This window comes from Centroberyx gerrardi, chromosome 3 (genome assembly GCF_048128805.1).
Source record: "Centroberyx gerrardi isolate f3 chromosome 3, fCenGer3.hap1.cur.20231027, whole genome shotgun sequence".
Taxonomy (NCBI): domain Eukaryota; kingdom Metazoa; phylum Chordata; class Actinopteri; order Beryciformes; family Berycidae; genus Centroberyx; species Centroberyx gerrardi.
Window position 1 is genome coordinate 8,584,947 of NC_135999.1, and position 14,430 is coordinate 8,599,376.

The 14,430-nt window shown below is 43.5% G+C and overlaps 2 protein-coding genes across 2 annotated transcripts in view; both read left to right on the forward strand.

Moving 5' to 3' along the window:
- Window positions 1–344: 344 nt before the first annotated feature.
- On the forward strand, window positions 345–4,548 carry hpf1 (histone PARylation factor 1). Its single transcript, XM_071923273.2, has 8 exons — window positions 345–388; window positions 1,056–1,239; window positions 1,488–1,674; window positions 1,939–2,037; window positions 2,243–2,396; window positions 2,665–2,752; window positions 3,563–3,735; window positions 4,214–4,548. Exons 1-8 carry the CDS (start codon window positions 350–352, stop codon window positions 4,346–4,348), a joined length of 1,059 nt encoding a protein of 352 aa, XP_071779374.2. The 5' UTR covers window positions 345–349; the 3' UTR covers window positions 4,349–4,548.
- Window positions 4,549–8,048: 3,500 nt separating this feature from the next.
- The window catches only part of ank2a (ankyrin 2a, neuronal), an 86,604-nt gene continuing 80,222 nt past the window's right edge, over window positions 8,049–14,430 (forward strand). Inside the window, exon 1 of the mRNA XM_078282708.1 lies at window positions 8,049–8,177. Within this exon, the coding sequence (XP_078138834.1) occupies window positions 8,049–8,177 (129 nt within the window). The remainder of the gene's footprint in view (window positions 8,178–14,430) is intronic.

The following is a 14,430-nucleotide window of genomic DNA, read 5'->3' on the forward strand; positions in this document are numbered from 1 at the left end:
CGAAGGACTGACGTAATTTAAAAAAAAAAGAAAGAAAACAAAAAACAACCAACAAAACTTAAATTAAGCAAATTTTCAAAATTTTGAAAAATATTTTAACGCAAATAAAATCTGTCTGAAGCTGTGTTACTTTACATGAGTGTATGAGTACATAAATTAGGATTATTAAGATTTACATCAGTTTCAACAAAAATGTGTAAACTCAATCACAAAATTCCCATGTTGGTGTCGAGGGGCTGCAGTTAGCACGCCCGGCCTTTAGGGGGCAGTGGTGCGCTTTAATAGAGCGCAGTTTCTGCTGCTTCCGAAGCGCAGAACAAGACGCCGACAGACGGACAAGAGGAAGAATATGACAGGGCGCGCGAAAAGAAAACCCAAATCTATTCAGGTAACTTTACACTACTTTGACCACCTATGCCGGCCTGCAAACATGTACATTTTACGTGTGGTTTCACCAGACAAGGGGGTTTGCTGCGTACGGTTTTATTGGTGAAAAACAACTTCTGTGTAGCGCTACCGGTAGAAGTGTTTCGCATGCTGCCTGGATAACGTAACGGTAGACAGCCGACAACATGGCAGCAGCACTGCTGGCTAGTGCCGCAGAGCCGCTTGGTCAGTAGCGTGGGTTTACAACGCGTAGCAATCGGTTTGTACATTTTCACATTTTGATGTTATTACACACTGCATAACAACGACGGAGCTGAGGCGTGGCTTGCTGGTTCACCGAAAACAGTCTCTTCTAGCTGCCGTTAAGTCTGGTGTAGGGAAACGGACGAGTGCTTTGATTTGACGCATACTCTGATGCCATGAGACGGCGTGAACTGGGATTATGAATGCTTGTTAACAAAGGTTACTTGTCAGAATAGTGTTCAGAAAGGTTTTTGTTCCCGCAGATGGCAGGGGGCGTTGTTCTGCACGGTCCTTTCACAGCTGCCTGCCTGGTACAAAATGTGAAATGTAGAACACCAGCCTCAGCCGGGCGTAGGGGCGAGCAGCTAAACTGGTACATGTGCAGTCAGTGACCCAGTTGTTTCTCTTACTTTCCTCAGGGGTCTGGGTCTGGGTCAGGCAATGGGGCGCTGAAGAAAGCCCGTCCTGATGAATCCACAGCAGTGCCGCTGTCAGAGGTGGGTTCAGACCAACGGGATGAGGTGGTGCATCTGTACAAGCTTCAAATGCCAGAAGATCTGTACCACTTCTGGGACTTCTGCAAGGGGCTTTGTCCTGACAACCCTCGGGGTATGCTCTGTACACATCCTATTCATCTAGTTACAGTGGCACTCATAATACAGACTGTGCACTTGACATCTAATCCCACTCTCTGCTTGTTGACATCAGAAAACCACTCTTAGCCCACTCTCTTTAGTGCTTAATTAGCCAAAGGATGGATGCACCAACACTCTTTACTGCTACTTGTGAAAAATATATGCATCTCATTGATCTCAGTATCATTATAATATTGTTTCGATGCATCCTAATCTCTGTAGATGCGCTGGTAGACACACTGGGTTTGCGGCTGGTTGGTCCTTTCGACATTCTGGCAGAAGCTCACAAAAACTCCCAGAATCCTCAGCCTAACTTCCACCTTCATTGGAGGTATTTTTATGACCCACCGGAGTTTCAGACCATCCTTCAGGGGAGTGGGGACAGCCAGCACCACATGGGCTATTACAGGTATAGTACACACACAACGTTTTGCAATCTCACAGTTCTGTTGAGGTGTTTGAATTGTGTTGAATCAACTGGAAATACACTCTCTGGACCGGCCAGATTGAGAGAACATAGCTAGTGAGGGACTGACTGTACGCAGTTAAAATAATGGTAACTGTAAAGGCAAAGATTGAAGATGCATGTATACGTCCATTCTATATATGACTACATGATTGTGGGTAGGTCATGTCTTTTGAATTTGATTGTTCCTGATTCCTATCTTATCAGAGACACTCCAGACTCCCTTCCTTCATTTGTTGGGGAGAATGATGCCAAGAAGGGCTGCAGTATAACACAGATGGGGGACAACGTGTTTGCAGCTGTCCAGTGAGTACTGACCACCACATAGACTTGGGCTGATCTACTAGGGGTGCACCGATCAATCGGCCACCAATAAATCGGATAGCATGACATAGCTGGGTAGGCCTGCTATGAGGGATACTTGATTAAGGCAATCTTATTTTTCTCTGTCTCTCCTTCCACTTATGTCATCCTCTCCTATTTTTGATCCCTTTGTCCGGTCCTCCAACAGCCTGTACCTGTTGAAGAAGAGGAAAGAGAGGGGCAGCCAGAAGGCAGGGGGGGAAGCCTTGGGAAACTTGGAGGCAAAGCTGAGAGGCAGGGCGGAGACTCTGGGCTTCTCTCTAGAGCAGAAGACCAAAGGCATGAAGCAGAGGGACAAGAAGGTATCTGACACAATGGAGCAAAACTTTTACTTGTCTATATGGTTTTAGGGCCTCAGTCGTCAAAAGGTGGTTGTGGTTGTGCTAATGTCAACCTAATATGTTGCCTTGTGCCCACCACTGTCATTTTATTGCATTTGACAGGACCATTTCCACTCACTACTCTTATGCAGCCTTATGTTGATTCAAGTCATGTGCACAAAACACTGATTTTATGAGCTGGGCCAAAATGCTCACACTGGGTAACTGGAAACCTCTTGTCCCATCACAGGTGGTCACCAAGACATTCCATGGTGCCGGCATCGTTGTGCCTGTAGACAAGAACGATGTGGGGTACAGAGAACTACCAGAAACAGATGGTGAGCTCACGCACATAGTAAACTCTGGTGTTTATTATTATGGTGTTTTTGCCACTTTTCTCCTCATATATCATCTCCCTACTGATTGTTCAATTTTAATGTGGGCTCAGTATTTCACTTTGAAATGGAATGTGTGTAGTGTAAAACACAAAATTGAATGTGTTGTGAAGACAAGTTTCACAACATGTCAAAGCAGACAAATGTTGAGGATAGTGTTACAACTTGACAGTTAATGAGTGATGTGCCTGTTTAACGTATTATTGTTGTATTCAATACTGTTGCTACAATTAAGAGCCCAGCGCCCAAAGCGATGTCTTAAAATTGCTTACTTAGTCTGACAGCAGCCAATATAATAGTATATATGAAACAGAGAAAAGCAAGCAAATCTTAGTATTTGTGAAGTTGTAACCAGCAAATGTGTGCTATTTTAATTTGATGAATGACAAATGATTAATCGATTATCAAAATTACAATCGATTAATTTTCTGTTGATTGATCGATAAAACGACTAATCGTTTCAGCACTCATTTATTCCAACCAAACCACTATTGCTGCTGCAGGAAATGTTGAACATATCCCTTCCTGTGTGTGTGTGTGTGTGTGTTTGTGTGTGTGTGTGTGTGTGTGTGTGTGTGAGGGTTTTTCCCAGGAAAGACCTAAGATGTTGCAGATTATTATTGTAATACTCCACATACATGATATGCAGAGTATTACCTAACCATTTCTGTATACCTTTAAGATTATGAAGTCCATTTAATGTCAGCCAGTTAACCTATGAAATATTTGTCTCTTTCCCGCCCCGGGGTCTAGCTGGTCTCAAGAAGATCTGCAAGGCCATTGCTGAAGCGCGGAATGATGAAGAGCGGGTGAAAGCCTTCGGACCGCTCCAGGAGATGATCACTTTTGTTCAGTTTGCCAACGATGAGTGTGACTACGGCATGGGTTATGAGCTAGGAATAGACCTCTTCTGCTATGGCTCCCACGTGAGTCTCATAAAGTGGTGCACATTTGCACACACACACACACTCACACACACGCTCTTAGAGGTTTGATTGCGTTATGGCCCCTGTCTTCCTTGCTTCATTACTCAAACACGCACAAATAAGTAATCTTACATGAAGGTATGTTTGCTGTCCCATTCACAAATGCAAGTTTCAATTGATGAATCTCACATCTCAAATTGTTCTCAGCATCCTCCATTTTGCATAAGTCTCTTGTTTAGAGGCATTGTAGGTGCTCTTTGGTTTGTGGTTATTTCACAGAATAAAGAAAGGAAAGATAAGACAATCATCGCAAAACATTGCCTAACAACTTTACTTCAAGTGTCTAGTTCAAATGAATACATAATAAAATGATTAAAGGCGCTCATCTTTGGGCCATACAACAGCATTCAACAGAAACTGATAAGACTGTAGTTGGACGTAATCCATTATTCATCTTCGGTTTCCTCTCTCCCACCAGTACTTCTACAAGGTGATCAGGCAGCTTCTGCCCATGGCCTACAGCTTGCTGAAAAGGAATTTGTTTGGGGAGATCCTGGAGGCCCACCTCTCCAGCCGCTCCCGTGACAACCTGGACCAACTCTCTGCCCAGTAAAAGATTCAGAAGTAAATTTCAGTTCTAGTTCTTATAAGCTTTTCCCACCACGAGTTCTTGTCTTGTGTCATCTTATGTCGTTTGTCATTGTTAATGTGTCCTGGTGGTTTCGGTGCTGCTGTCATTGATTGGTACCAATTGAATTATATCTTGTTTGTGAAAGGTAGATATCTAATAAAGTATAATTTTTATATTTTTAACATGTCTCATTCATTTGTATCTGAGATTATATCCATGCTATATTCTTCATCTAATGGGTTTTACAGCTGTACACTATACTGCATTGCCTTTCTGACGCATCAGTTACATTTGCAGACGTATGACACTGATAAACAAGGCAGAATTACAAAATGCTACACACAGAGTGGAGGCTGGTGACTCAGTCAGGCATCTCTGTAAAATGTTTTACACTAAAAAATGTATGGGTATTAGGTCTACTGTATTCTAGACTAAACCTATATGGACTGGCTTACCTGAACTTATGTAATATACGATAAATGGATAGTCAACCTGTTCACTACAGGAAACTTATGTTTATTCACTTGCATTTTGTTGTTGCAGGTAATATTTAAAAAAAAAAAAAAACATGGTTCTGAGGACAGTGTTTTTGTTTTGAGTGTATGTTATATCATCCAGTGGAGACAGAGGGCAGTGTTGGATGTCCATGACAAGTCTGGTTATGAAAGCCTCAGACACACGTTAGTTCAGGGAAGGATGAGTCACCACAACCCACAGTTTGACATGGGGTCACTGATAAAAACTGAATGCTGACAGAAGAAAGGCTGTCCCCTGCATTCTATTATAGCATTAAAACTACAGGATTATATCTGGGCTGACTTGGGTTAAGGTATGGTGCCCATGTAATGTTTCAGGTCCAGCTGTCACTATGTCATTGCTATGAATAAAAGTTCATGTTAAAGCTCAAACGTATTATCATTTGAGGATGACGATCTCCCTTTTGTTTTCAGTGGATCAGATTTAAGTTGTAGGCTACGTGTTTTTGACAACACAGACTACAGAGTAGGCTACTGATTCTGTTTCTTTATCTTTCTGAGAGTGGAGTGTGATCTCAAATATTGATTGACTATCCTAAACCAGAGGTAGCCTATGGTACATGCAAAATCTTTGACCATTACCATTACATGTGAAGTGATTATGGCTGATGGGGCCAGCCAATATGGAGTAGCCTATATCCACCTCTTTCTCCAGTCATGTAACTGCCTAATTACTGGTGACGTGTGTTTAGGTCACAGTACAGGGGAGACCAGGGACAGTTGTAACAAGTGACGGTTGTAACACCATGAATTCCTCCAATCAGAAACAAGCCAGAGTGATGACACTCACTCTGCATATGCCCAGTTACATGTTGCCTTCCTGATTTTTTTTTTTTTTTTTCAAAAGCCATATTTCGAACTCCTGGAGAAAAATTATAATAAAAAGTTGTTTATTTGAGGTATTCAAAATGACAAATTGTTAGCTCTGTTTTTACAAATAGTTTGTTATGTAAGTGAAATGAAAAAGATGCACTTGCTTGTTCTTCCACTGGCCTCTTTATATGCACTCAAAAGGGTTTGCACAAACTACAACTTTGGATTAGAATCAATTTAAGTACCCATACAATGTCACAAGCTGTGAGCAGTCATGTAAGCCTAAAGGGTGGAAAATGGTAATAACTTTTTTTTTTTTAAATATTATTAATAATTAAAATAATATATGAAGGACAAATAATGTTTTTTATTTTCAGACTGATTAATTAGGTGTATTACTTGTATAGTACATGTTACCTGGTATGGGGTGATTTTATTTAAATCCGTTTTGCAACCTGTTCATCTTTTATGAAAACATTTAAATACAATATGTGAGTTGTAGATACACTTACGTTTATAGCATAACAAATTGGCCGTTCTTGTGAAAATGGTTTTTGAATTACTGAGGAAATTGGAATAAGTGTTACGCCTCCATTAATCCACTGGCAAGAGCCCTGTGGCTGTAGAGTCATGAACCCTGATTTACCCTCAGTACAGGGTCCAAGACAAAGGAAAGCCCATGCAGTCTTTCATACACCTTATATATGTTTTATAGATGCTTGCAAAATAAATTCTTAGACCAGGAATTTTCCTTTTCAGCAACAAAAATCCACATGCCATCTATGTGACTGAGTGTGGCTGTTTTCCTACCAGTCTGGTCATTCATCTCCAGTCCACATTTAGTTTGATAATGGCTCTTTCTCCCTCTCCTTCTGCACCACAACAGACTACAGTGTGTCAGGTAACAACACAGTTTGTAGTAACAACACAGTTTGAAAGTCCTATTTCCCTTATTTCCATATCTATCTCTCTGCCCTTTAAACCCAAATAGTTTACTTCTCACTCTCAGCCTCACTTCAAAGACTTTTCATATAAATTGTGTCATTTTTTCTCAGCCTCACTTCAAAGACTTTTCATATAAATTGTGTCATTTTTTCTGTCTTATTGTTGTTCCTTACACTGCCTGCACCACTTGGTCCTCTGTTATAGGAGTCCTGCCCGGTTTGTTGATGTCTCCCAGCTCGTTATTGATTTTGCCCTGTCAACCTTCATTGAATACGCGCTCTGTGAAGAGGCACAGACCAAGTTGGGGGTGTAAGAATACTGAGAGTGAGACAACATTGCATTGCCCATCGCCTACCCCAGAAGCCCAGCCCAATGTGCCTGGGCAACAGTGATTTCATAGTTTGTGCTTGATCATTCATTGAAGATAGGACTGTCACATATCGTTTAACTGTCCAGTCTGCAGCCTCTAGGCCGAGCCGAGGAACCCCGCTACTACTGCTGCAGCGCACCAAGGAGGGAGGGGAGCAACAAAAGCAAAACAGGAGCGCACTTAAGCTGCGTTCAGGCACTCCTCCGAAGCTCCTACTTCTTACATGTCTAGTCATACATACCATTTGTCGGCGCATTCAAGTGCCTTTGGTCGAGAATAGACCGATAGCAAAATGGACCTTATAACAAAGGTTTTTTTTTTTTTTATGTCTGTTGTTTTATTTTTTAAATCAAGAAGTGCAGAGCTACTTTTTGCAGATGAGTAAATGTGTGGCAGGCGTGTAATCCGTGTTTTGATTCATGTGTTAAAAAACAGTAAAAATAGACATGCAGTCATTGTAAGTAGTTACATGGAGTGCCAAACAAAAACAATAACATGTAGCCTAATGATATAATACATCATATTTACTGCTGATTGTTCACATGACTGCCTGCTCTCCGCCCCCTAAACGTCACATCTTGGCAACTCGGGTATCAAACAAAATTCCGGCTCTCCCAGTATATTTACCACTTCGTTGAGACGTTCAACAAAACGATATAAGACCTAAACTGTCTTCACGAAAGTTCCGACAGCACTTGAAGGCAGCATTGATCCTGCGGTGGTTCGGGGAAGCGCACCGATGCGCGCTCACATTTCCACACATATACACACACAGGCTACAACAGCACACCGGGAGCATCCCTGAACGGAGGGAGCGCTGGGTTTTGGTTTGAGCATCTAAAAGAATCACTCTACCAGGTTTTGTCACATTTTATTAGAGACTGCCTCTGACGCCGCAGAATGGTCCCGGGCCCTGCCGAGCCTTGTGGATTCTGAGGCCCGGAGACAAGCCCACCTCGCTCCAGCAAGAGGACCAACACAGACCGCGTCGCGCCTCCAGCAGCCAGCCCGAGACTAAATGTCAAGGACCCCAGAAGAAAGTCGCTCCAGGGGCGGCGGCTCCGACCAGGACCTGAAAATGGCCTCTTCGAGCAACACGTCCCCCGAGGGAGGACCACCGCCGCTGCACCAGAACCGTATACGGCAGGTGGGTGTCTGTCCGCAGGTTGCTCTCTGCATTGACCGGTCCAGTCAGCCGTGTAACGAGCAGCCGAAACCGCTGCTGATGCTGTGCACTTCGGGAGAATAGTAAAAAGGCGTTGTCCTCCTGCTTAGCACGTCTTTAATCCTGATTGATGTCGTTCAAATAGGCTACCAATGCGAGTAAAGCTTTTAGGGAAAAAAGGCCCTCTGTTTTGGCAACAGACTGAGACTGATGTGCTTTAGGGAAAGTGTGGCGATTCCCAAATAAGCTAATTCTGGCCGTGTTATGGCCGTCAAAATAAACAGCACCAGGCCTAGACTGACCCCACTAGCTCATTACAGGCTGCAGTGAGGAGTGTTTGCACCTTCACATGGACCACTGTAGGCTTACTGACAAGTTGTGGAGTGGACCACCATGGGTTACTGGCCAGAGAGAGAGAGAGAGAGAGAGAGAGAGCGAGAGAGCGAGAGCATCTTTGGCACTGAGCTGTTGTCCTGTTTGCCCTTCTCCTCTGTCCAGTATGAGCTCTCCTGCAGGTAGTGAACTAGCTTACAGACTTATATAGCTACATAGTCTTCTATAGTAGACTGATGTGAATTTGTGCTCTGTGTCACACATTGGTACTTTCATAGCCTCCTGTCTGAGACACACATACTGTATACACATGCACAGTTATAAGGTCTAGCACTAACTTGTGGTTCTGTTTCAGCATAATGCAATGCTGGGCAATGTGTGCGTGTGTGTGTGTGTGTGTGTGTGTGTGTGTGCACGTGTGTGTGCGCGTGCACTCTTGTGTGTGCCCGCTAAGTGCTCTCTCAGGCCACTCATGGGCTGGGCTGTGTTTGCCAGTAAGCCTCTCTGTCTTTGTCTGGGCTCAAATTCTGATATGGTGCTGACCAGGTATCCTCCTCTCCTCTCCTCTCCTCTCCTCTCCTCTCCTCTCCTCTCCTCTCCTCTCCTCCTCTCCTCTCCTCTCCTCTCCATCATCATATATAGACAGACTGAACAGCAGTGCTTCTCTCACACATCAAGGAATTTCAGATCCATAGTGAACAATAGGAAATAAGGTTGTTGTTGGCTACGCAAAAGTGCTGCATTTGTGAGAAATGATTGTTGCTGAGATTAGAGGCGATGACTTTGTTCTCAGACTTTAAGGTATTCAAACACTGACCCTTCTTCTCCCTGTGCCAACACTGCACAGCCGTCTTTTTATGAACTCCATATAAAAAGTTCATGAGCACACAGTAAAACAGCACAAGGAAAACAAAGGCGTGGTGCATATGACAACAACAAACAATGTCTAAAACCCAGCCTTGTTTTATATGCGTGTTTTTCCAGTTAAAGTTTCACTCAATAAATTGATGCACAGTCACCCGATGACATAACTACTACATGAGCTTAATACGAAAAGTGAAAAAATATCCATTTATTTTATATCTGTAAAAATGAATCTGTATTCATGAAGGTGTATTATAAACATGTAAAGGAAATTAATGTTAAAGGTTGCCATCTAGACATGAGATGGTTGTGTATTTGTGTGTGTTTGTCAGTCAGTGTGTGCAGTGGAAGAGAATGAGGAGATGGTAGATGGTTGTTTCCTGTCTCAACGCACTCTCTCAGGCTAATTAGATTTCAGTAATGGACTGTAGTGCTACATACGCACACACACACACACACACACACACTTTGCTCCTTCTCCATTTTGGGTGGGGCCATGATCCTCAGTTACTCAGATGCGATCAGGAATTGTTCTATAATCAGCATTGAATTATCAAGAGCAGCACTGCTCGAACAGGTGTGTGTGTGTGTGTGTGTGTGTTTGTGTTTATCTACATGTACTCTATAATGAAAGCATCAGGGCAAAAGTGTTTTCAAAGCATACAGTATGTACCCCAGCACTAGGCTCATTATCCCAACAATAAAGGTCTTATCATTGTTCCACTAGATTGGCTTCGATTTTTGATTTACTGAAATGTCATTAAAAAGTTAGCTGATGTCCATGAACAGCAAGAAGGATTCTGGGATAAAGTTGAGTCACATGTTAACCTCATTTTAAGCAAAGCTGCTATCTTGGCCATGGATAGAGATTTATATGCATGAAGTGTTTATATACAGTATACTGAACTTAGATCTGCTTGCTTCTTCAGTCACAGTACAGTTTACTGGTATCGTCATGTGGCTTGATCGGTGATCTTGTACCCCTATTTTTTTAGCACAGCTCTACCTTTACTTGAAGGCATAATATTTACCTCTTAGTCTGACACTTTTGTTTATTTCCTTGTTCTGCAGTGTAACAGATTTAGAAACTAAAATGGGACGTCTGATGGTTAACTGTTAAGCTGGTGTAGGCTCTTTGATAGAGAAAAAGAGAAAGACAGATGGAGGGAAGGGAATGGGTAGGTGAGGAGAACTTGAAATGAAATATACCTGGTGAAGCTTAATGTAGAGAGGGAGTTCAATAGTAGCAGATCTACAACTTGTGTGTTTGTGTGTGAGACAGAAAGAGAAAATGACAGAGAGACATTGTGATGTGAGGATGTGGGCGCGCTTACTTGCAGGTCTAAAAATACCGCCTCTCTCTAGTGTGACTGTCCTGGAGAAAAATGGCTCCTTCCCAGCTGAATGGCTGTGTGTCCGTGTCTCCATGCTCACTGAACTGCCGGCCAGCCTGTGTCACTGGGCATTTACAGGCCGCTCTGGGCTGCTGGTGAGCAGTTACTTCCCGCAGTCTTTTCTCTCCTCTATCTGAGCAGCACAGAGACTGCGTCATAATTTGTCACCCCTCTGCCTGTGCCAACTCACTTTCCTGGGGTTGAATACTGGATAGGCTACTTGGAGCTCAATTTGCAGAGATTAAGTCCAGGACTAGATTTAATTCATATCTGCCGCTTGCAGTCTGGTATTGATTATAAAAAACGCATATTTGAACCAAAATGCACTGTTTTCGATCGGCTTAGATTGTGTATATGTTAGATGCATTGGCCACCATCAGATTGAAACTCTCAAAAATAAGCTTACAAGTTAGATTAGACAGAAGAGAGGCTTCCTCACACCACTGATGGAGCTGTATTCCCATAAACAGTGAGGTTTCTGTTCTGCTCTTACATCTAGTGATGACTTCTTTGTAGGGATAGGATGATATATCGAAATTCAATATATCGCACTGCAACAAAGTGACAATATGTATCGTAGGGAAGAAACATTCTGCTGTAGTAATCACAAATAAGACGGCTTGCACATCACAGTTTCACAAGCGCTCCATCTAAATTATATTATTTGCTCTTTGTAATGACATTTTTAAATTGTTGTTTACATTCTAGCAAGCCAATGCCATTGCTGGAAAGATTTGTGGCTCAGAAATAAACATAATTCTGCACAGTCATACTTTGTTGTCATTGAACTTTTATTTATTACATTGTATTGTGGTTGTATCGAATCGCGAACCCCGTATCGCGCATTGAATTGTATCATGAGATATCGTCCCATCCCTATGAGTTATATATAGACACACACATGTATATATACAGTATATGTGGACATGCTATATGTGTGGACATGCTATATGTGTGGACATGCTGACCACACATAGTATTGATATAGTATTGACCCTATTTGGGCTGCCCAGTGGTGCCTATAGGGCTAGACAACTTGACCTATTTCTTGGTTACGCAGCACCTGGTAGGGAGATCCTTTAGTGTGTTTCCCTATTTCCTCCCATTTGACAGCTCTTATTGGACCACATCCCTTCCCCACTTTCCTCTCTCTCTCCCTTTCCATCCTTCCCTTTTCTTCCTCTATCATTCCTCCCCCAGGGCCTCACTCCCTGCATATAGGTGTCAGGCTGTACCCCACTTTTCTCCTTGCCTACTCAGGTGTCATTCCAATCCGTCCCATCCATCTCCCACTAAATACTTCCCTCCCTTCACCCTGTCTCCCTCACCTCTTTAACCCCCCTCCACCCCCCCACCCCCCACCCCACCCACCCTGAGATCCTGATGTGCCAGGAGGTCAGGTTTTGCTGCAGCCTTTGACATTTACATCTCTCTCTTTCTGTCTGTCTGTCTGTCTGTCTGTCTGTCTGTCTGTCTGTCTGTCTCTCTCTCTCTCTCTCTCTCTCTCTCTCTCTCTCTCTCTGTCTCCACTGGGAGTGGTGTGATGGGATTCTGCAGGAAGGGAGTCCTAATGGAGCCCCGGCCTTCATTACATTACTTCTGAACAGCCACACACACACACACACACACTCACACAGACACACACACATACAGCCACAGCTGCCTGCACCGCCCTATTGCATGTTGGGAAATGGGAATGTTTGGGTGCAGTTGTGCAGGGTGAACTTGCACACACACACACACATACATACAGCATTACATAGCTGTATTTACCAGTGCTGTTACAGCACTAGCTTGGTTATAAGTGCCTGTGAGTGGCCACAAGTCAGCCACTCCAATACTACTGCTGATGGTAACCAGAAGTGGAATGGTTGCCATTAAGCGGTAATCACCATTGCTGTCTTGAAGCAGCTGCTTGATACCGCTCTGTTGTGCAGCCAGGCATGATGCGGTATTAGGTGTGATGCAGGATATGCCCATCACATCACCCCGCTCCCGCCCACCTCCCACTCTGAGTACCTTCGGCTTGGCTGTGAAAGGAAACTTCCTGAGTTCGATTCCCACCAGCAAAACAAAATTCACAAAATTCAAAATTCAATGTCGCGGGGCTGTTAGACTCTTAGTCTTGTTTCATCATAGAGATTGTGACATGGTCTTTGTCAGGGCTGCTTTTAATCAGAGAGACTTCTCAGAGACTCCTTGTGCAACCATGCCATGCACACCAAGCCCAAAGATTTACTTTAAGACTGAGAGAATATAAGATTAGTAATGTGAAATTTAGGCATGCAGGAAGGGTTCCCTCCTCACTGTGGTTCTGAACCAGCTCCACTATGGCGTACCTTGGCATTGTGCGACACACTGACCTAAAGACAGGACACAGAAATATCCATCATCCCACATGGCTAAATAAATACACCTACAGGGGTTGCTTGTACCATGTTGGACATGAGTGGATACTCAGAGTGTTCCAAATGCCAAGGAGCCGCTTCATCAACCGGCTCTGATGCAATATAGAGGCAACAGTCATATGATATTATCTATGGGTTATGGGCTATGAGTTTCCATACCGTGTAATGGTGATAGGGTTGTAAGAAAAGCAATGGTATTCCTGTCCTGGATCCAGGGAACCGTGTGGAACTTTAGCATGGCTATATTTGGGCACAAATGGCATCCTGACATTTCATATCCTGGACTGTCACTCTCGGTCACCATGGCACCCCAAAACTAGTTGGGGTGTCCCAGTTAAATCTGACACCATTTCTCACTGGCTTGTCTTCCAGTGTTGGATGTTGCTAGGGTCTCTCTCTACTGTGACTATCCAATAAAGCAGAAATGCCCCAAAAAGAATCTTGCAACACTGTGGTTGTCTCATTTGAGGTAAAAGCCATTCATCAAAAGAGCACAGAAGAAGTCAAAAGGTGACAGGCGATGAAACCTTTGTGATGAGGAGAGGGAGTCAGTGTGTATAATGCAGATGGACAGATAGTTAGATCATGTTAGCTGACTACAGCTGCAGGATATGAGGAATAGAAGCTGTAGACTTTTGAGATGCATCCTCAGGAGGAAGCAAGGAAGAATACGGAGATGGGTCTTCTGTTGACAGTTTCCACAGAGAGCAGGTGTTTTAAGGGAAGAAGCTAGACTATTGAGACGCATCCTTAGCCAGTCTGGCTCCATAAAGGGCAGGTGTTTTTGGACTGGGGGCAGTCCGAGGCATTTAGATGTTAATTATTCATTATGGCCTTATAACTCTGTTTCCCGTTAGAGAGAACCAGAGAGCGAGGAGGGGGCGGTTGGAGATCAATGGACTTCTCAGAAACAGCTCAAACACCTTTATATAAACATGCTGTCTCTCTCTCTCTCTCTCTCTCTCTCTCTCTCTCTCTCCAGCTCCTTCTCCACCCTCCACCCTCTCCCCCTCTCCCCACTGCCTCTTTCATCATGTTTGAGTTGAGTCAGTGAAGGATTTCTCACAGGAACACATCAAAGCTTTTTGCTGTGTTGTTGAGAATAGCATGGCTCATAACGCTGCATGTAGAGAGACAGACAGACAGGCAAGCACATATGCATGCAAGCAAAACACCAGATTGCCCTTGATGAGGAAGATGCTGTGACGTAACTGCAGTAACACCTGCAGTTGGAGA

What these genes read in the sequence shown, in the direction of transcription:
- hpf1 (XM_071923273.2), top strand. Translation starts at nt 350, where the DNA reads ATGACAGGGCGCGCGAAAAGAAAACCCAAATCTATTCAG. An exon ending in GAAAACCCAAATCTATTCAG is followed by an intron (nt 389 to 1,055) that starts GTAACTTTACAC and finishes CCTCAGGGGTCT; the next exon opens with GGGTCTGGGTCAGGCAATGG. An exon ending in CACCACATGGGCTATTACAG is followed by an intron (nt 1,675 to 1,938) that starts GTATAGTACACA and finishes CTATCTTATCAG; the next exon opens with AGACACTCCAGACTCCCTTC.